The sequence below is a fragment of the Pristis pectinata genome, chromosome 33, assembly GCF_009764475.1.
Source record: "Pristis pectinata isolate sPriPec2 chromosome 33, sPriPec2.1.pri, whole genome shotgun sequence".
Taxonomy (NCBI): Eukaryota; Metazoa; Chordata; class Chondrichthyes; order Rhinopristiformes; family Pristidae; genus Pristis; species Pristis pectinata.
Window position 1 is genome coordinate 1,890,310 of NC_067437.1, and position 21,420 is coordinate 1,911,729.

General features: G+C 48.7%; 1 protein-coding gene across 5 annotated transcripts in view; it reads left to right on the plus strand.

Moving 5' to 3' along the window:
- Nucleotides 1-21,420, plus strand: part of LOC127585488 (SH3 and multiple ankyrin repeat domains protein 1-like) — a 224,065-nt gene that overhangs the window by 155,628 nt on the left and 47,017 nt on the right. For all 5 annotated transcript variants that reach the window (XM_052042976.1, XM_052042975.1, XM_052042977.1 and 2 more), the window contains 2 exons: nt 15,259-15,341; nt 16,104-16,228. In XM_052042976.1, the coding sequence (XP_051898936.1) occupies nt 15,259-15,341; nt 16,104-16,228 (208 nt within the window). The remainder of the gene's footprint in view (nt 1-15,258; nt 15,342-16,103; nt 16,229-21,420) is intronic.

Consider the following 21,420-nt stretch of genomic DNA (forward strand, 5'->3'; position numbering starts at 1 on the left):
GCTGAGCTGAGAGCGACCCTCAGTCCCTTCCACCCGTCCTAGTCCTGGAGGCAGGAGTTGTTGGGGAATGTGTTGGTCACAAGCGGACGAAGCTTGTCGTTGACTTAAATGCTTGTTTTAGGATGGGACACCTTATATAAGATGTTGGTGAGGTCACACTTGGAATACAGTGCACAGTTTTGGTCTCCCTGTTATAGGAAAGATGTTATTAAACTAGAAAGAGAGCAGTAAAGATTTCCCAGGATGTTGCCTGGACTTAGGAGCCTGAGTTACAAGGAGAGGTTGTGTAGACTAGGACTCTATTCCCTGGAATGTAGGAGATTAAGGGGCTACCTGATAGAGGTGTATAAGATCATGAGGGGCAGAGACAGGGTGAAGGCAGATAGTCTTTTTCTCAGGGAGGGGGAGCTAAAAACAAGGGCATCGGTTTAAGATCAGAGGCGAGAGATTTAAAAGGGACATCAGGGGCAGCTTCTTCACACAGAGGGCGGTGCGTATTTGGAATGAGCTGCCAGAAATAGTGGTTGAGGCGGGCACATTAGCAACGTTTAAAAGCCATCGAGATAAATCCATGGATAGGAGAAGTTTAGAGGGCTGTGGGCCACACACGGGCAGATGGGACCAGTTCGCTGGGCAACACAGTCGGCATGGACGAGTTGGGCCAAAGGGCCTGTTTCCGTGCTGTGTGGCTCTAGGACTGTATTGGGAGAGGGGAAGGTCACTGAAAAACCGGCAGGGTCATCCCCTCCCCTGCGCTCACACTGACCCCTTGCCTTGGGGACCTGGTTGAGCCACTGAAAGAAAGGACATTGGGGTCTTTCCCTGGCCACGACACACCGGCTCTTCCTGCTCAAACCACCTCGCACCCTCTCCCTCCCACCCCCACCCCCCGCCTGTGTACCCAACTGTGGGGAACCTCCCAGGGGCCTGCGTGGAGCTGGGGCATGAGACCAGCAGCTCCTCCCCTGTACCTCCTGTCAGCAGATCCCCGAGTCCAGACGAAGGGTCTCAGCCCGAAACCTCGACTGTCCATTCCCCACCACCCCTCACAGATCCACCTGAACCGCTGGGGTCCTCCAGCAGTTTGTGTGTTACTCCAGGGTGTTGCCCGCAGCAGGTACCTGTCAGCGTCACTCCCTGTGTGTGCCTCCACACCTCCTCTACACAGCCCCTCGGTCTGGGCACCTCGAGACACTCCAGCCGAAGAGACTTTGTCCAGACGCTCTGGTCTGAGTGCCTCGGCCTGGACACGGGGTGTAGACGCTCCAGCCTGGGCACGTATCTCCGTGTCTTGTGTTCCCCACTCACCCACCCCCTCGGGTGCAGAAACCGTCCCTTCCACCTACCACCCTCCTCCTCCCTCTGTCCCCTCCTGCTCTGTTCCCTCCCCAGACCTTGGCTTCGCTGGGGCTGTCTGACCCACGCATCCCCTCCTCTCGATTCGCCGCCACATCCCGGGGAACCAACCCACCCCGCGCCGCTTTCAGAACCCCCTGCAGGCTCACCCTTGTACCAGTGACCCTCCCCCAGCTCTCTGAAGGCCCCTGGGACATTCCATAGAGGTTTATAAGATTATGAGAGACATAGATAGAGTAGACAGCCGGTATCTTTTCCCCAAGGTTGAAATGTCCAATACTAGAGGGCATGGATTTAAGGTGAAAGGGGGAGTTCGAAGGAGATGTGTGAGGCAAGTTTTTTTACACAGAGAGCGGTGGGTGCCTGGAACGGGCTGCCAGGGGTGGGGGTGCAGGCAGATACAATAGAGCGGTTTCAGACGCTCTTAGGCACATGGATGTGCAGAGAATGGAGGCATGTGGACATTAAGCAGGCAGAAGGGATTAGTTTAGTTGGGCATTTGATTACTGATTTAATTAGTTCCGTGCAAAACATGGTGGGCTGAAAGGCCTGTTCCTGTGCTGTACTGTTCTATGTTCTATACTGACGGGCACACAGGCTGGGGGTTGGGGGGAGGTGGTTTGAACAGAAAGAGCCAGTACCTCGTGGCTGGGAAAGACCCCAATGTCATTTCAGCAGTTCAACCAGGGGCTCAGCCTCGTAATCCTTCTCTAAACTGTGCTCACACCCAAGCATCTCAACCCAAGTGTCCAGACTGAGCCCAAAGCAAGGCTCCCAGATCAGAGTGTCTGTACCTGAGTGTGTCGACCAAGGTGTCAGACTTGTCAGCTGCATTCAGTTCTGGTCACCCCATTACAGGAAGGATGTGGAGGCTTTGGAGAGGGTGCAGAAGAGGTTCACCAGGAGGCTGCCTGGATTAGAGGGTATGAGCTATAAAGAGAGGTTGGACAATTTGGGTTGTTTTCTCTGGAGTGTCAGAGGCTGAGGGGAGACCTGATAGAAGTTTATAAAATTATGAAAGGCATAGACAGGGTAGACAGTCAATATCTTTCTCCCCAGAGTCAAAATGTCTAATACTATAGGGCATGCATTTAAGGCGAGAGGGGGAAAGTTCAAAGGAGATGTGCGGGGCAGGTTTTTACACAGAGAGGCTCTTAGATAGGCACAGAGTATGCAGGGAATGGAGGGATATGCACCATGTTCCGGCAGAAGGGATTAGGTGTTATTAACTTAATTAGTTTGGCAGAACATCGTGGGCTGAAGGGCCTGTTCCTGTGCTGAACTGTTCTGTGTTCTTTTCATGGGTAAAATAAAAACCAGATGTACATTCTTGTGGCACCTTTAACAACCTCGGGATAGACCCAAGCAGTCCGCAGCCAATGTGTTACATTGGAAGTGTAGGCTCTGTTGTAAACTGGGGGAAGATATGCGGTCAACTTGCACAGAGCAAGATTCCACACTTGGTAATGTGCTAATGACCAAGTAGTCCATATTTAAAATAAATGATTTGAAGGATAATATTAGCAAGTTCTCCATGTGTTCACCTGCAGTGTGAACTGTGGCAGTGGAATCTCTTCTTGGGAGAGCAGACAGGGCCTTGGCTTATCACACCAGGTTACAAGCAGCACCTTGGGCATTGCCGCACTCCCTCAGCACTACTTTTGGCATCTTAGCCTGGTGGGGATCCTTGATGACAGATGCCTCCTTTTCGAGGCAGTGCCTCCTGTAGATGCTGTCAGTGGTGGGGAGGTTTGTGCCTGTGATGGATCAGGCTGTGTCCACTGCTCTCTGCAATCTCTTGTGTTCCTGTGCGTTGGAATTGCTGTACCAGTCTGGAGACTTTCAACAGTACATCTACGGTTCGTTAGATTTGGGGACCTGCTAAATCTCCTTAAACTCAGAGGCCCTGCCTTTCACCTGGGGTGATACCCCAAGACCCTGATGCCTTGGTCTACACACAGGACCCAAGGGTGAGCTACCCCAGGTCTCCAGCAACCCAGAGAGAGAGCTGGCCGGAAAACAAACCACCTCCGCCTGTTGCTATCAGGGTGTAGGGTGGCTGTACTGATTGGTGCTACTTTGACAGGAGTGAGTGGTGACCGCTGATTGTAGTGGGAGATCTGATGGGTGTGGGGATTCAGCTCTAGATGAAAGCCCTTTGTGTGCGAGGCACGGGAACTGGTGGGTAAGGAAACCCCTCAGATCACCTCCTACCACCCTGGTGGTCACGTGATGCTCTAGGGATTGATTAAACGTTCAAACTCTGTTGGCTGGCAGGACCTGGAGGATCTTTCCTTATCGTGCACTTCCAGTGCCTTACACACACCAGAACGTTCAAAACTGAATCGCCACCTGCACCACATCTCCTCCCCACCCGCACCACACCCCTCCCTCTTCCCTCCGCCCCACACCCCCACGATCAGCCGTCACCAGAGCCTCTCACTCCTGCTAGTGGTGACACTCAGTTTCCAGGGGAGAGCCAGTGTTGGGTGAGGATAGACCTGTAGAGGCAGCTTTGCTAAACATAGAATCCACATCTCCCAGGTCACACCAGGACAGTGCTGGGGCAGGTCACAGAGCAGGAGGACACATTGTAAAGCCCCTCAGAGACTGAATTACATCCCCTTCTGCTCACGTGCAGTTTATCCAGCACTAAAGCCCTTGGACTACATGTCGTCTTGAGTTACACATTGTCCAACCCTTCACATCCCATTGCAAAGTACTTCATTAATCTGAAGATGTTATTTTCCAGCCTTTGCTCCAGATTCCAGCACCTGCAGTCTCGCCTGTCTCAGTCTCGCATTTTGTTGCCGTCTTTAATGCAGTAAATTGTAACGGGGGGGTTTGACTGGAGTGTCACCAGGCATTGTGTAGAGGCTGTTCGTGAGCCTGGTCAAAGAGATAGGTTCCAAGAGGCGGAGAGGTTTGGGGATTTGGGGGGATTCCGATGTCCGGGGCCATGGCAGTTGAAGGCATGTGTGCCAGTGGTGGTGTGATTCAGGATAAGCAAGAGGCCAGAATTGGAGGGGAGCAGAGATCCTGGAAGGGTGAGGAACCTGAGGAGATTACAGAGGCGGAGAGGGGATGATAGGCCATGGAGTGACTTGGGTCAGGATTTGGAAAATGACCCAAAATGGCATGAAGCCCAAACACTTGGAGGATTGGAGTGGGTATTTAGTTAAGTCTTTGGGATTTGTCACTGTGTGCCTACACATCCCACCACTATTTCAGTAGTATGCGCTTTACAGTGTGGGAAATGTTCAGCCCTGTTCTCTGCCTTTTCATTTGTTCACCTTGATCTTGTAACTGCTAATACCCCTCCACAATAAAAAAAAACTCAGTTCCAAAATTTAAATTCACCACCCATCCCAAACCTCTGCGGCATTTTGGGAGTAGTTCCATGCCTCCTGCACCTTTTGAGCCATCACATACTTCCCAACGTCAGCCTTCACTGACCTGGTTCTAATTTTAAGGCCCATCACACTGTAAAGTTCTCAACAGAGGCCCTCTCCATCCATCCAATCATTTCCTTTAATCAGCTGTCCAACCTTCATCGGGTTATTCCTCAGTTAAGGAAACGGGTAGTTCCAGGAGTCCAGGTTCTGTGCCTCTTCTGATGGGGCAAAAACGGTTCCCTTATACAATGAGATGGACTCTGACCTCACAATCTACCTTGTTGTGACCTCGCACCTTATTGCACTGCACTTTCTCTGTAGCTATGGCACTTTACTCTGTACTGTTATTGTTTTTACCTGTACTACATCAATGCACTCAGTACTAACTCAATGTAACTGCACTGTTGTAATGAATTGACCTGTACGATCAGTATATAAGACCAGTTTTTCACTGTACCTCGGTACAAGTGACAATAATAAACCAATACCAATACCAAGTTGGGGTTTCAGGAAATGGTTGGATGCCAGCGGTTGGAATGGAGGATCCCAAGGGTTCTGATCCTTGGGAGATTCGGAGAGGATGTTTGAAGCGGGTGTAGGTGTGACCATTTTCTCTCTTGTTCTCTCTCGTTAACCCTAAAGTCTTCCTCTGTGGATGGTGGGTGGCAATGTTCCCTGCTTCCTTTGTCAGTGCAAATGAAGCCCTTTGTATTTTGTTTTTTTAAAGAACTCCTGGAAGAAATTTAAAATAAGAATGTAAAGTTTAAAAATTTAAACTAAGTTTAAAATAACAATGAGAAATGATGCCAAAAGAGGCAAAAGATCCTTTCTTTAGATCATCCCTTTTCCCACCCCAAAGGTGTTTGTTGTCTGACTCCCTAACTCCAATCCATTCTCATTCCTGGAAATATGTGCACCCTTCGTATTTCTCCCCCCTCACTAATGGTGTGCACCCTCTCTTTTTTTCCCTCCTCTCCCTCCTGGGCTCCCACTTTGCCTCTTCCCAAAGGAGCTGGCTGCAGTCCTTTTCTCCGTCTAGTATCAAGAAAAGAATTAACTCACTCAGTGTGTGGTGGGGGTCTGGAACACACTGCCTGAAAAGGTGGTGGAATCCAAAACCCTCCCCACAATTAAGAAGTCCCTGATGAAGGTTTGAAGAGCTGTGAGGTGCAGGGTTACGGACCAGGAGCTGGGAGGTAAAATTGGCCTGAAGTCCATTTTAGGACGGTGTGGACCTGATGTGCCGAATGGCCTCCTGTGCACAAATTTTTTTGATTTTATGATGCTAGGAGCAAGGGCAATGAATGTCATTTTTTACATCCCCCCCCCCCCCCATTCTTTGTTGCTTTCTGTACCATCCTGGGTTGGTCAGGACTGTTGACTAGATGCTGAGACCTCAGTCAGGTACCTAAGCAGTGGGCTGTTCACCATAGAAGCCGTCACATACAAAGCCATTTCTAGTGTTTCTGCTACTGGCAGTGGGAGAGAGTGTCACAGATCCCCGGTGGGACTGGGTCAGGGGACGGGGCTGGGGTCTACTCTTGGTTGACGTCGGTTCCCCTTCCTCTTTAGCTCAGGAACTCCAGTGACATTGAGACCCTCTCCAACATCACTGTGGGAAGACCTTTGACAGAAGGACTGCAGTGGCCCAAGAAGGCGGCTCACCACCACCTTGTCACGGACAAATGGGGATGGACAATCAATGCTGGCCTTGCCAGTGATGCTCAGATCCCAAAAAGAAATGAAACAAAAGGAGAAACGAGCTCCCAATTGCCCTCATTACACTGTCTCGCTGCTTAACCTGACAACAGAGGTGGGACCCAGAGCAAGAAGAATTCCATTTCCATTTCAAAGTCACACAGGTGTTCAGACTGTACATTTATATTTCCACGATAAGTTCCTAACTCCACCTCTATAATAGAAAACCATGTGAACATCACACTGTGATTACACCCTCCAGCCAATGGAGGCGCTGCAGAAGGAGGACGGCGTATAACTACCATTGTGGCAAATTTATCTCCGTTATAAACATTAAATGTGAGAATTTAAAAATCGGTACTGATATTGAGCAGTTAATACTAACACATACACACAGGTTACAAATGACCTGACTTACAGACTTTATGCAAATTCTCCCATAAATTTTTAAAGCATTTTTCAAGCTAGTAATAACATTAATAAAATGTTTCACAGTATTCATTAATGAGTGGATGTAGTATATATTCCATTAGTTTAATTATGGGCAGTGTTGTGTGATTATTTAATGAAATGAAAGAGTTATAGCAAGTGTATGCAGAGCGATTATGGTATGGGTTACTGTAGACAACATATGGGACTTCTCTGACTTGCGGAGAAATTGGCTTGTGGACAGTTCTCAGGAACCCTTGTGTAACCAGAGGACTGCCCGTATTATGCAGTTGACTGTACATACCTTATTTTGATAGCAAATTACTGACACAGAAGGAGGCCATTTGGCCCATTGTGCCCATGCCGGTTGAGATGGAACCACTCAGCCTAATCCCACTTTCCAGGATGGTAGGTCACTGTCTTCTCAAGGACATATGCATTACAGTTGAAGAATGGAGGGTTTTTGCCTCTAACATCCTTTCACTTGTGCTCCACAAGAAAATGATCCAGCATTGTTTGTCACCAAGATACTCTGACAGGTCGCCAACACTGAGATGTGGGTTTAAAGGAGCCTCTCTCTGGCAGGTATTCCAGGGTTTGGGGCTGCCAACAAATTAAATTCCAGGGTGAGCAAGAGGGCGGCATCAGAGGAGCAGAGATCCTTCACAGAGTTGTAGGAGCAGAATTCAACACAGACTTTGTGAAACCCTTTGGGAGGTCAGAGTCATCGGAAGTACCTTTCCTTTAGCAGCGAGAATCCAAGCCTCTTCCTCGAAAATCTACTTTCGCAGGGGAAGGGAACAAATACAAGAGGGTGTAGGTTTGTTGAGAGGGGAAGGATTTAAAGGGAACCCGAGGAGCAACTTCTTCATGCAGAGGGTGGTGGGTATATGGAACGAGCTGCCAGAGGAAGTGGGTGTGGCAGGTACAATAACAATACTTAAAAGACATTGAACAGGTACATGGATAAGAAAGGTTTAGAGGGCTATGGGTCAAACGGGACTAGCTTAGATGGGCACCTTGGGTCACCGTGGGCCGAAGGGCCTGTGTCCCTGCTGTATTACTCCCTTACTCTATAACTAAACATCATAAATACTAAAGTTTTCACCCAGAGGGTGACATGAACACCTCAGTTCCTCTCTTACCCTTCCTTCAATTTAAACCTATGCCCCTTGGTTTCTGACTCCTCAGCTTGGGGACGCTTGCTCTGCCTGGGCCCTTCGTCAATTCATACACCTCAGTTACGTCTCCCGTATCTAATAAAACAACCACAGCCCATCGAATCTCACCTCACAGCTACAACGTTCTGCCTTGGCAACACGTCCCCTCTGAACCCTCTCCAGTACAACTACATCCGTCCTGTAACGCGGTGACCAGAACTGGACACAGTACTCAACATGTGACCCAACAAAGCCTGTGGTAGAACGTCCTTGCCGCTGTACTTTGCTGCCCATTCTGCTGCTTTTGGTCAATTGGGAAGTAGAAGATCCAAAGAGTTACAAGGAAGAAGCTTGGATTCTGGCTGCTAAAGGAAAGGTTCTTCCGATGACTCTGACCTCCCAAAGGGTTTCACAAAGTCTGTGTTGAATTCTGTCCCTACAACTCTGTGAAGTATCTCTGCTCCTCTGACGCCGCCCTCTTGCTCACCCCAGAATTTAATAAGTTAGCAGCCCCAAACCCTGGAATACCTGCCATAAAGAGGCTCCTTTAAACTGCACCTTCGTGTTGGCCGCCTGTCATAGTATCTCAGTGACAAACATTGTTTGATCGTTTTCTTGTGGAGCACAAGTGAAAGGCGCTTGGAAAATGCAGGTTGGAGTTGTTGGAAGTGAGTTGTTGGAGTAGGAAGTAGAAAGGAGAATGGGAAATCTGTGGCTTTTGCAGAAAGATGTAAGAGTGCATAGAACATAGCACAGTCCAGCACTGGACAGGCCATTTGGCCCACCATTTTGTACTGATCTTGATGCCAATTTATGCTAAATGTCCTCCTGTGTATCATCCGTGTCCCTCCATTCCCTCCATATTCATATGTCTGTCTAACAGCCTCTTAAACTCCACCAAACTCTGCTTCCACTGCTACCCCCGGTGACCCATTCCAGGCGCCCACCACTCTCTGTATAAAAAAACTTGCCCCTCACGTCACCTTTAAACTTCCCCACTCTAACGTTAAAAGCGTGTCCTCTGGTGTTTGACATTGCTACCTCGGGAAACAGATTCTGGCATTTATATAGCACCTTCTGCAACCACAGGACACCATCAAAATACTTATTAAGGGTAGTTACTACTTTAATGCAATGCACTGGATTTAAAGGGGGCAGAACCAGTTCTCAAAAGCAGAAATGTAATCATGGCCAGATAATCTGCTTTTAAGTGATGTTGCTTAAGGGGTAGTATTGGCTCGGTCAGTAGGAATAATTCCCTGAAACCAGTGATCCGTTATGTCCACCCAAGAGGACAGGTAAGATCTTGGTTAATGTCTTGGGTACCTCCGACAATTTGGCATTCCCTCAGTGTTTCACTCCAGTCCATTACTGAGGAGACCATCTACTCTCAGCCATTCCTTCTGCTCCCAGCACCCCACACACATCTATTGGATGCTCTGCAGCATCTCAGCAAGGTTTCTTCAACAGTTCCTGCTCACATTCCAGCATATTCTTTATCCCTGTCTGTCTGCCTAACTGAACATCTTCATTCTTGACCTCAAGAAGGCAGAGGCGATCTGCCTCCCTGAACCGTGGCAGGCTTGTGATGAAGGTGCTCCCATTGTCAATAAGGAGGGAGTGCCAAAGTTTTGACCCTGCAGCCTCTCAGCAAGGTTTCTTCAACAGCACCTTCCAACCCAATGGCCTCTCAGACCTGGAGGGACAAGGATGTCAGATTATTGGGAACACCAACACTTTGTCAATTCACGGACTTGGAAAGACATTGACTGTACCATGGTGGTCACCCGGTCAAAACTTTAGCATCCCTCCTTATTGACATTGGGAGCATCTTCATCACAAGACTGCCACGGTTCAAGGAGGCAGATCGCCTCTACCGCCTTGAGGCCAAGATGTCCACTTGGGGGCACACACAGGGAGTGTGAGCAGGAACTGTATCTGTGACAGGACCGAGTGTGCCAACGCTGACTATGTGTGCGACAGAACTGGGAGTCTGAGCAGCAACTGTGTCCGTGACAGGACCGAGTTTCCCAGCATTTACAGTGTATGCAACTGCACTGTGAGTGTGAACGGAAACTGTACATGTAACGGGACTGAGTGTGCGAGGAGTAACTGTGTGTATAACAAGTGAACCTACACTGCCTGTGTGTGCGATGTTGAGTGAACAATGACTGTGTGTAGAACAGAACTGGACCTCCCAGCACTGACAGTACAAAATGTCTGTGTGAAAACAAAACAACCTGTGTCCCAGCTACTTCTGGGATCTTCTACCTCAGCCCCACCTTCCTGCACCATCCCTCTGTCTCCGAATGCCTTTATATCCAAAGATCTATCAGCTTCTTTACTGAATACACTCAGTGTGTAACACACTGACAGTGCGGACACTGTGTGTATAACAGGACCGAGTGTCCAAGAATGGCAGTGTGTATAACATCACTGACTGTCTGAGCAGTTACTGTGTTTATAGCAGGCCTGTGTGTCTGATCACTACCCCTTCTAATGACTGTGTGTGTAACAGAGCCGAGGGTCCCAGTGCTGAGTGTGTGTATAACACAGCTATGTTACGCAATGACTGTGTGAATAACCTCACTGACTGGGTGATAACATTGTGTCAGACAGGACTGAGTCTCCCCCCACTGACTGCTTTTATTAAGCATGAGAAATAGAAACAGAAGGCCACTCAAATGTTGATAGCCAACCTTCTACCTCAGCACAACCTTCCTGCAACATCCCTCTGTCTCTGAATCCCTTCTTATTCCAAAGATCCATCAGTCTCTGTACTGAATACATTCGGTGTATAACACACTGACAGTTCAGGCACCGTGTATGTAACAGGACTGAGAATCCCAGCCTTACCAGTGTGCTCACACTGAATGTGTGTGCAAAATCAACAGCACTGTGTCCCAGCACTGACCGTGTGTACAGCAGCACTGTGTGTACAGTGTGCACTGTGTCCCAGCTGACCGTGTGTACAGTGTCCCAGCACTGACCATGTGTACAACAGCACTGTGTGCACTGTGTCCCAGCACTGACTGTGTGTACAGCAGCACTATGTGTACAGTGTGCACTGTGTCCCAGCTGACTGTGTGTACAGTGTGTACTGTGTCCCAGCACTGGTGGTGTGTACAGTGTGCACTGTGTCCCAGCTGACTGTGTGTACAGTGTGCACTGTGTCCCAGCACTGGTGGTGTGTACAGTGTGCACTGTGTCCCAGCACTGACCGTGTGTAGCATGCAGCTGACAGTGTAATGACTGTATATGCTGCAGGAGTGAGCAGTGATCTGTGTATGACAACAATGGCTGAGGGTCCAAAACAACTGTGTGCTCTGACAATGACTACATGTGTGAAATCATAAGGGGCATAGATAGGGTGAAGGCACTCAGTCTTTTTCCCAGGAAAAGGGAATCAAAAACTAGAGGGCACAGGTTTAAGGTGAGAGAGGAAAGACTTAAAAGGGACCTGAGGGGCAACTTCTTCACCCAGAGGGTGGTGAGTGTGTGGAACGAGCTGCCAGTGGAAGTGGTTGAGGCAGGTACATTAACAGTTAAAAGACGTTTGGACATGTACGTGGATAAGGGAAGGTTTAGAGGGATACGGGCCAAACGTGGGTAAACAGGTGGGCATCTTGGTCGGCATGGACAAGATGGGTGGAAGGGCCTGGTTCTGTGATGTATGACTCTGTATAAGAGGACTGAGATGCTATAAATAGAAGCAGGAGGAGCCCATTCAATAAGCTCTTTTACCTCGGTCCCTGTTCCAACACTAACCCATATCCATTAATACCTAAAAACTTCTCGATCTCTGCCTTCGACTCAGTGACTGCGTCTTCACATCCCCTGCTAAAGACTCACTGCCCTTTGTCTGAAGAAATTTCTTGACATCTCAGTCCTCAACGTCTGGATTTTCGGACTCGGAGCTCTGGTTCCAGCTGTCCCGGCCAGATGAAACATCAGCTCTGTCATACCCGCCAGTAGTTTGTACATTTCAATGCAATCACTCACAACGGGACTGAGTGTTAAGCAGTGATTGTGTGTATAACACCATTCACAGTCTGAGCACTGTGTGTGTGTGTATCTATGTGTGTGTCTACTGGAGTGAGTTCTCAGCACTGACAGCTTGTATAACTGCACTAACTGTCTGAGCGATTGTGATGGACGTCACAGGCTTGACAGTGCCAGCACCGATACTGTTTGACAGGGCCGAGTGTCTGAGAGAGGATTGTGCATGTAACAGGGCTGCGATCAACTGCTGTCTGTGCGTAGAACAACAATGTGTGTCTCAGCATTACAAGTGTGTCACAGGGCAGGGAGTTCAAGGAGTGACTGTGGATCACACAACTCTGTCTGAATAACAGGCAAGTGTACAACAGTACAACGGTCTAGGTGGAGAGGATGTTTCCATCAGTGGGAGAGTCCAGGATCTGAGGGCACAGACTCAGAATAAAGGGATGTCCCTTTAGAACTGAGATGAGGAGGAATTTCTTCAGCCAGAGGGCGGTGAATCTGTGGAATTCGTTGCCACAGTGGAGGCCAAGTCATTGGGTGTATTTAAGGCAGAGATTGACAGGTTCTTGATTGGTGAGGGGGTTAGGGGTTACGGGGAGAAGGCAGGAGAATGGGGTTGAGAAAAAAAAAGCCATGATTGAATGGTGGAGCAGATCGATGGGCTGAATGGCCTCATTCTGCTCCTATATCTTATGGTCTCCGTACCATAACTGCTTATAACTGGACACGGTGTCTGAGGGGTGACTCGGTATAGAACAGAACTGAGCATCTGAGCAATGGCTGTGTGTTTAATGGGACTGCAAGTTTGACCAATACCATATGTATAACAGATCTGTAAACACGTAAGAAGCTGAAAAATAACTCCCATGTGTGAGAGGACTCAGTATAATGGGTCCAAGTGTTACATTCTGACTGTATACAGCAGGGACTGAGGGATCAGCACTGTGTATATAAGACGGGCTGGTATTTCCAACAGTGACCATGTGTGTAAGAGGAGCAGGCATGGACTGTGTGCAACAGTACATCCCAGCAGTTGTAACATGGGCATGTGTTCTGGCCCTGACTGTTTGAATAACAGGACAGAGCACTTGAGCAGTACGATGGGTATAACTGGATGCTATGTCCCAGTCTGTGTTTCTGAGACATGACTGTGTCTGTACAACAGAACGGTGTTAAGCAGCATTGAACGTGTGGACAACAGGTCAGAGTGTCTGAGCAGTGACAGTTTGTGTAACAGGACTGAGTGTCCAAGCACTGACTGTGGGTAGCAGTGACTGTGTACAACAGGGCTCAGACTGCCCGTACAGGTGATGTGTATAACTGTACTGAATGTTCGAGGACCGACTGTATGTACAACACAGTTGTGCACCCCAGTACTGAAAGTCCCCCCATGACATTGTCCCTCACTAGTGTCTTCCAGATTTGTGTATTCCAGAAGGATGCATTTCCTTCACCTGAGCTGCCATAACGCAGGGATTAACTGCATAGTCTGAACGGTGACTGCAAATACGCCAGGAAACCATGGCCAGCACTTACTGTGTGTACAACAGGAGACTGTGTCCCAGCACTGACTGTGTGTACAACAGGAGACTGTGTCCCAGAATTGACTGTGTGTACAATAAGAGACTGTGTTCACGCATTGACTGTGTGTACAACAGGAGACTGTGTGCCTGCAGATTCTGTGTGCATGGGAGGTTGGTGTGTTCCACGAGGTTGAGGGGAAGGTGAAGCAGATAGCCTGACGGTAATGATCTCTGGAGCACTCACTGTGCCATGTGTCAGTGACGGATGATCTGAAGAATCAGTGCACCCTGTGAGACCTGATGCAGGAGGGAGGACTTCACATTGTGGGGTCCGTGTGCCAGTTGTGATGGAGAAGGCATCTATTTGTGCCTCAACCGGACTGGAAGTAAGGTCCTTGTGGGGAGCTTCACTGGTTTGGATGGAGGGTGATTACCGTGTGTTGGCCAGGCTTGGGGTCGAGTATTTTGAAGCAGGAAAGAAAAGCAAGTGCAGAAAGGTGTGGCTGTTGCATAATATTGGGGATGGAAGTGTCATTACATCAGCCTGGACAATGTGGGAAGGACTGCAAGGAATGTCACGGGAACTTTGGAACGTTTGCATGTTTCTGCCCCTGGTGTGATGAGTGAGACTGGAGAACGATGTTTGGGTGTGTCATGAAGAGGCAATAGTGGAAATGTGCCTTAAAATGACAAGGAGAATTTTTAATTTTGATGGATTGTTCAGAGGAGACGGAGGAAGTAAGAGAGTTGTGGAGCTAACGGATGGTGAAGACATATTAGGATTGGAAAGAGAGGGCGAGTTCCAAATCTTGTCTCTTCATGGCAACTGTACTGCCACTGGCCACGTTTTACAAAAATGGTGAGTGGCTGTCCGATTATTTTCCGAGTTTAATTATTTGATTTTAATTCCCCAGCTTCCCTGGTGAGATTCAGAGGTGTGTCTCTGGATCATTGGTCCAGAAGTCTATTAATCCCTTAAGTAACACCATTGTTCCCCCATTAGTGTTGTTATCTTCAACTGCCTGGATCCCAGATTTTGGAATTCCCTCCCTGCCTTTCTACATTGAGTTGTTCCTTAAAATTTGACCCTTTGACGAAATTCTTGGTCACCTGCCCAAATATCTCTATGTAGCTTGCTATTAAAATGGTTTTAATGAAGCATCGTTGAGACATCTCACTGAGTGCAGGGTGCTATGTAAATGCAAGTTGTTGTTGTTGATGCTGAGCTTCACCAGACCATTAGTTCCTTCCCCTTTCTCAGGGAAGAGGGTGAGGAGAGCGAGTGTGACCACCTTCGCAAGTCTAAAAAAGGACAGAGGATTGGGCGACTGGTTGGTTCAGGCCCTTGCTCTGATGTTTCACTGGATGACTGCCAGCCCACACTCCCTGGGGTCATTGGCAAGAGATGTTCCATCCATCTCCAAAGTCACTTCTTGTGTATTCTCAATTCACAAAAATACCCAGCACCCAACTGAAAGCAGATGGTGGAGGTGGCAAGGGGTATTGGGCTGGTGACCTCTGGCAATCAAAGATCACACTGTGCTCAGCAGGGTCCTGGGAAAGGGTTTCCCAGCAGGTAGCCAGAGGCTGTGATTTCCCAGCCTGGGAGTGAGTCTGGAGCGCACAGCGGCAAAGTGGAGGAGAGCGCGTTGCTTTTGGAAGGGCAGTAACACCAGTGTTCTCTTTTCCCAGTGACTACATCATCAAAGAGAAGACCGTGCTACTGCAGAAAAAAGACAGTGAAGGATTTGGATTTGTGCTTCGGGGAGCCAAAGGTGAGTCCTATCCCAGTGGATCAGCATCAAAGGAGCTGTAAAGAGTGCTTGATTCAGAGGGAGCTTTACTCTTCCTACCCCATGCTGATTCTGCCTGGGAGTGTTTGATGGGACAGTGTGGAGGGAGCTTCACTCTGTCTGACCCCAGGAGTGTGTGATGGGATGGTGTAGAGGGAGCTTCACTCTGTGCCTGACCCATGCTGTCTCTGCCCCGGGACTGTGTGATGGGACGATGCAGAGGGAGCTTCACTCTGTGTCTGACCCCGGGAGTGTGTGATGGGATGGTGTGGACGGAGCTTCACTCTGTGTCTGACCCCGGGAGTGTGTGATGGGACGGTGTGGAGGGAGGTTCACCCTGTGTCTGACCCCGGGAGTGTGTGATGGGACGGTGCGGAGGGAGCTTCACCTTGTCCCTGCCCTGGGAGTGTGTGACGGGACGGTGTAGGGGGAATGAAATCTGACGTGCCCTTCCTGACTTGTGGCACCGGGTGTTTGGAATGGTGAGTGTTCCACGCCTCTCAGAATATGTTCCCCTAAATAAGAACAGAGGAAGGAAGAGCCTGTGAAGTGTCTGTGGAGGTAAATATCAGTTCTGTGCCTTTCACGACATCTTCTTCACCAGACCTCTGTCCTCGATGTTTCCAGCTTTGACTCTGACGCCTCCGCCTTTGCCCCCATCACACACTCCCCCAGTGCTGTAGGAGTGTCGGAGGTTTCCCCGGTGGAACAACTCACAGAACTATGATGTGTGTGTCATTACAGCCCAGACACCTATTGAGGAGTTCACTCCCACCCCGGCCTTCCCCGCACTTCAGTACCTCGAGTCTGTGGATGAGGGTGGAGTGGCCTGGAGAGCAGGACTGCGAATGGGTGACTTCCTGATTGAGGTTGGTGTTGGGCTTGTGCTTTGTCTGAGGTTAATGTATCTTCCCGTACTAGCCAGTCAATCATTCCCAAATGTAATCGCTCTGTCCCTGCAGATCTATAAGTTTTGGAACTTCACCCTAGACACCACCACTCCCGACCTTGATGTGGTCCTTACAAACTATCGTTTTGATCAAACCGTTGCTCACCGAACATGTCCTTGTGTGGCTTGGCATCAGAAAGTTAGAAGGGATTGGTTTAAGTTGGCATTGTGGTGAGCACGGGCTCCGTGGGCCGAAGGGCCTGATCCTGTCCTGTTCTGTTGTACGTGGCAGTTTGCTGTTTTGATCAAACTTTTGCTCACCTGACATGTCCGTATGGGCATCTGGAAGTCGGCAGGTACGGTAAGCAAGTCTCCGATGCAGTCGCTACAGGTGGGGTAGATCAGCAATGTTAGTGACACAACCTGCCGGCAAGAAATTTTAAGTTAATTTCACCCCTGCTTGGCAACAATTGAATGATCCTGGAAGGTGCTTTGGGGAATTGTTGCCATGTTAACAGGTGCTGTGTCAGTCGGGGTTGTTGCTGTCGAGTGTGCTGTGAGTTAAGTGGGTCATGTTTGCATACTTGGTCGCAGGCAGCCAGAGGCTGTGATTTCTAGTTTGGGCCACGTCTGAGACCATTCTTTCTCTGGAGAACTGATTCTTTTCTGAAGTATTTGTTGCCCAGCTAACAACTGGGGCTCAAAATGACAACAGGCGCAGAGATTGCAGATGCTAGAATTTGGAGCAACACGGAATCTGGACTGATGAAGGGTCTTGATCCGAAACGTCAACTATCCATTTCCCTCCATAGATGCTGCCTGACCTGCTGACTTCCTCCAGCATCTTGTGTGAGGGCTCAAAGTGATCCACATTTGACATCCTGCTCTCCTTGTGTGTTTACTGATTACAGAGACCTGTTGTGGAAGTTTCAGTCAAAGTGATCTTAAAGCTTGTGATGGTGATGGAAAGATGCAGCGTGGAAACAGGTCCTTCAGCCCATCAATTCCATGCTGACCATAGTCTGCCCACTTACACTGATCCCATGTTATTCTCCCCACATGTGGGCGCAAAGTGCGGAGACACTCTGCAGCTCTGCACAGATGCAGAGTGTTAGGTCAGATGATGGAGCAGTTGGTGTAAAGTAGATGCAATTTGCAGAGAGACTGTGAAGAAGGATAGGGCAGTGGTAGGGCATAAATGCAGCCAGTTGGATGGATTGGAATGTGTTTACTTTAATGCAAGAAGTATTAAGAATAAGGGTGATAAAGGTATAAGAATAAGAGCACGGATCAGTACATGGAATTATGATGTTGGGGCCGTTACAGAAACTTGGCTGTCGCAAGGGCAGGAGTGGCTGCTTGATGTTCCGGGGTTTAGATGTTTTAAAAGGGACAGGGAGGGAGGTAAAAGGCCGGAGAGGGGGGAGTGACGTTGCTAATCAGAGATGTATCACACCTGCAGAAAGGGACGACGTCGTGGAGGGATCGTCTACTGAGTCAGTGTGGGTGGAAGTCAGAAACAGGAAGGGAGCAGTCACTCTATTGGGAGCATTCTATTCCACTCAGGGATAAAGGGGGGAAACGTGTCTGGAGGCGGAGGAGGTAGGGGAGGTCCTTAATGAATACTTTGCTTCAGTGTTCACCAGGGAGATGGACTTTGATGAATGTGAGGTCAGCGTAGAACAGGCTAATGTGCTGGAGCATGTCGAGGTTGAGAAAGAGGCAGTGTTGGAGCTTCTGAAAAACATTAGGATAGATAAGTCCCTGGGGTTGGACGGGATATATCCCAGGTTACTACGGGAGGCGAGGGAGGAGATTGCTGGGGCATTGACGATGATATTTGCATCCTCCCTGGTCACAGGAGTGGTGCCGGAGGATTGGAGGATGGCAAATGTTGTTCCACTGTTCAAGAAAGGTAATAGGGATAATCCTGGGATTATGTCACTGGTGGGCAAGCTATTGGAGAGAGGATTCTTAGGGACAGGATTTATGAGCATTTGGAGAAACATAGTCTTATTAGGGATAGTCAGCATGGCTTTGTGAGGGGCAGGTCATGCCTCACAAGCCTAATTGAGTTTTTCAAGGAGGTGACAATACAAATTGATGAAGGTAGAGCGGTGGATGTGGTGTATATGAACTTTAGTAAGGTGTTTGACAAGGTTCCCCATGGTCAACTCATCCAGAAAGTCATGAGGCATGGGATCCATGGAGACTTGGCTGCGTGGATTCGGAATTGGCTTGCCCACAGAAGGCAGAGGGTGGTGGTAGATGGAGTGTATTCTGCCTGGAGGTTGGTGACCAGTGGTGTTCCGCTGGGATCTGTTCTGGGACCCCTGCTCTTCGTGATTTTTATAAATGACTTGGATGAGGATGTGAAGGGATGAGTTCGTAAGTTTGCAGATGACACAAAGGTTGGAGGTGTTGTGGATAGTGTAGAAGGTTGTTGTAGGTTATGATGGGATATAGACAGGATGCAGAGTTGGACGGAGAAGTGGCAGATGGAGTTCAATCCAGAAAATCGTGAAGTGATTCACTTTGGAAGATCGAACTTGAAGGTGGAGTACAAGGTTAATGGCAGGATTCTTAGCAGTGTGGAGGAACAGAGGAATCTTGGGGTCTAAGTCCATAGATCCCTCAAAGTGCCGCACGTTCATAAGGCGATTAAGGAGACATACGGTGTGCTGGCGTTCATTAGTCGGGGGTTTGAGTTCAAGAGCTATGAGGTAATGTTGCAGCTCTGTGAAACTCTGGTTAGACCACACTTGGGAGTATTGTGTTCAGTTCTGGTTGCCTCATTATAGGAAGGATGTGGAAGCTTTAGGGAGGGTACAGAGGAGATTTACCAGGATGCTGCCTGGATTAGAGAACATGTCTTATGAGGAAAGGTTGAACGAGCTAGAACTTTTCTCTGGAGTGATGCAGGATCAGAGGAGACTTGATAGAGGTGTATAAGATTATGAGGGGCATAGATAGAGTGGACAGCACCTTTTCCCCAGGTTGGCAATGGCCAATACCAGAGGACATCAGTTTAAGGTCAGAGGAGGAAAATTTAGGGGAGATGTCCGAGGTAGGTTCTTTACACAGAGTGGTGGGTGCCTGGAACGCACTGCCAGGGGTGGTGGTAAAGGCTGATACAATAGGGACATTTAAGAGACTCTTAGGTAGGCACATGGATGTAAGAAAAATGGAGGGTTATGGGCTGTGTAGGAGGGAAGGGCTAGATTGATCATGGGATAGGTTTATAAAGGTCACCCCGTACTGTGCTGTACTGTTCTATGTTCTACATTCCCATCAAACCCCCACAGATTCTGCCACTCACCCAGACACGAGGGGCTGTTTACAACAGCCAATTAACCTACTGACCCACATGTCTTTGGGATGTGGGAAGAAACCGGAGCACTGGAGGGGGGAATCCTCGTGGTCACAGGGAGAACGTGCAAGGTTCACACGGACAGCGTCAGAGGTCAGCAGCTCCCCTGGCTGCACCACTGTGGGATATCCTAGAAACCCCACCTGGTCATTTATGACTTTTACAGGAAATAAACCTACAAGTGAGCCCAGTCCTCACACTGACCCAGTGAGACAGTCAAGAAGGATATTGGGACAGCTGGCAATAAGCGAGAAAAGTCTCCTTGGCCATTGGCCCCTCCCCGTATTCCAAGGCTGGAGATCCCAGGTGGGTATCTCGATTCTGGGGCTGACTGGTTAAAAATGTGGCAGTGAAAGTGGGTTAAAAATCAAACTGAGAGCTCGCTGGGAAAGGATACTAGACCTCACTAATGTTGAATGGATGACAGTGGTTTGTGTCAGCTCTGGCTGAATGCAAAGCATTCTGGCCTTTTGAGTCCGAAGTTTGTGTGTTCAAGGCCCACTTCAGGGAGTCGAAGCTGATGACCACGTGCAGTACTGAAGGCAACGTCTTTTGGAAGAGCAAAAAACAATCTGCTGGAGGAACTCAACGAGTCAAACAACATCTATGGAGGGAGAAGAATTAACCATTTTCAGGTCAAGACCCTGCAACAGTTCCTGCGGTCTCTTGTGTCTCTGTCTTTTTGAAGAGCCAAGTCCCCTGTCAGATAATGCAACAAATGCGTTTTTGCAATTTTGAAGAAAGACCGTGTGTCTATCTGGCCCGATGTTTACCTTTTGGTCAACATCTCCAAACTAAGTGGATTATCTGATTGTGTTGCGACGTCTGTGGGAGTTTGCTGTGCGCCAATTGGCTGTCACATTTTCTGTGTTAAACCAATGACGCTACAGAATTAGTGGTCCAGCACCCTGGCTTGTCTGGAAAAAGATGTGAAGGATGTTCTAGAAAAGCAGGGCATTCTTTCTGTATAACATCAGCTGAGACCAGAGGTGCAATGGACTTGGGAATTAGAGATAGTGGCTTGACCAGAGAGATCCATTGTTTGTTGGCCACAGGGCCACCCCAATACAGTCCACCCATCATTTTTCAAAGATGCAACAAGTGAAAAGGTCTCACTTTTGATATTCAGAAGGAGTTAATGTTTGGGGCTTTGGGTATAAATCATGAATCAAAATGTATTCGAGGTCAGTGATGCCAAAGATGGCAAGGTGAAAGTTTCGACACGACCAAATGCAGGTGGTGTGAAATTGTTGGTGACAGATGCTGGGTTCAGTTTCTGCTTGGTGAATGGATGTGTTGGTATCTAGCCTGGGAATACAAGCAATGTTAATTCAAGGCCTCCATTGCTCTTGGACCTCACCGTCACCCTTGGGAAGAAGTAGACCCAGATCTAGCAGAACCTAACTTGTGCCAAATGTGGCATATTATCTTCTGTGATGTGTTGGCTCTGAGTCCCACACCCAAAGATAAGGAATGGAGGTTTTGTGCAGATACCAGTCAGTTGTATTGTAACCTTAATGCCCCGAAACCCACATTGAGGAATGACCATGACCACTAGATGGTTGGAGTTGTATTCCTGATGGAGGATGTGATCAATGAGCTTTGGAAGTTGTAGCTCACCTTCTTGGAGCCCATCTGCACAAGATGCCCTTTGATTGTTGGACCTTTCGCTGGTCACCACTCCATTCCCTCCATTCCAAGCCTGAGCCTCCGGTACATCAGAACACCAAAGAGACCACGTCCCAATGACACGTCTTGCAAAATTACTCGGAATTAACTGGGCATTACTCCTGGCTGCTTCC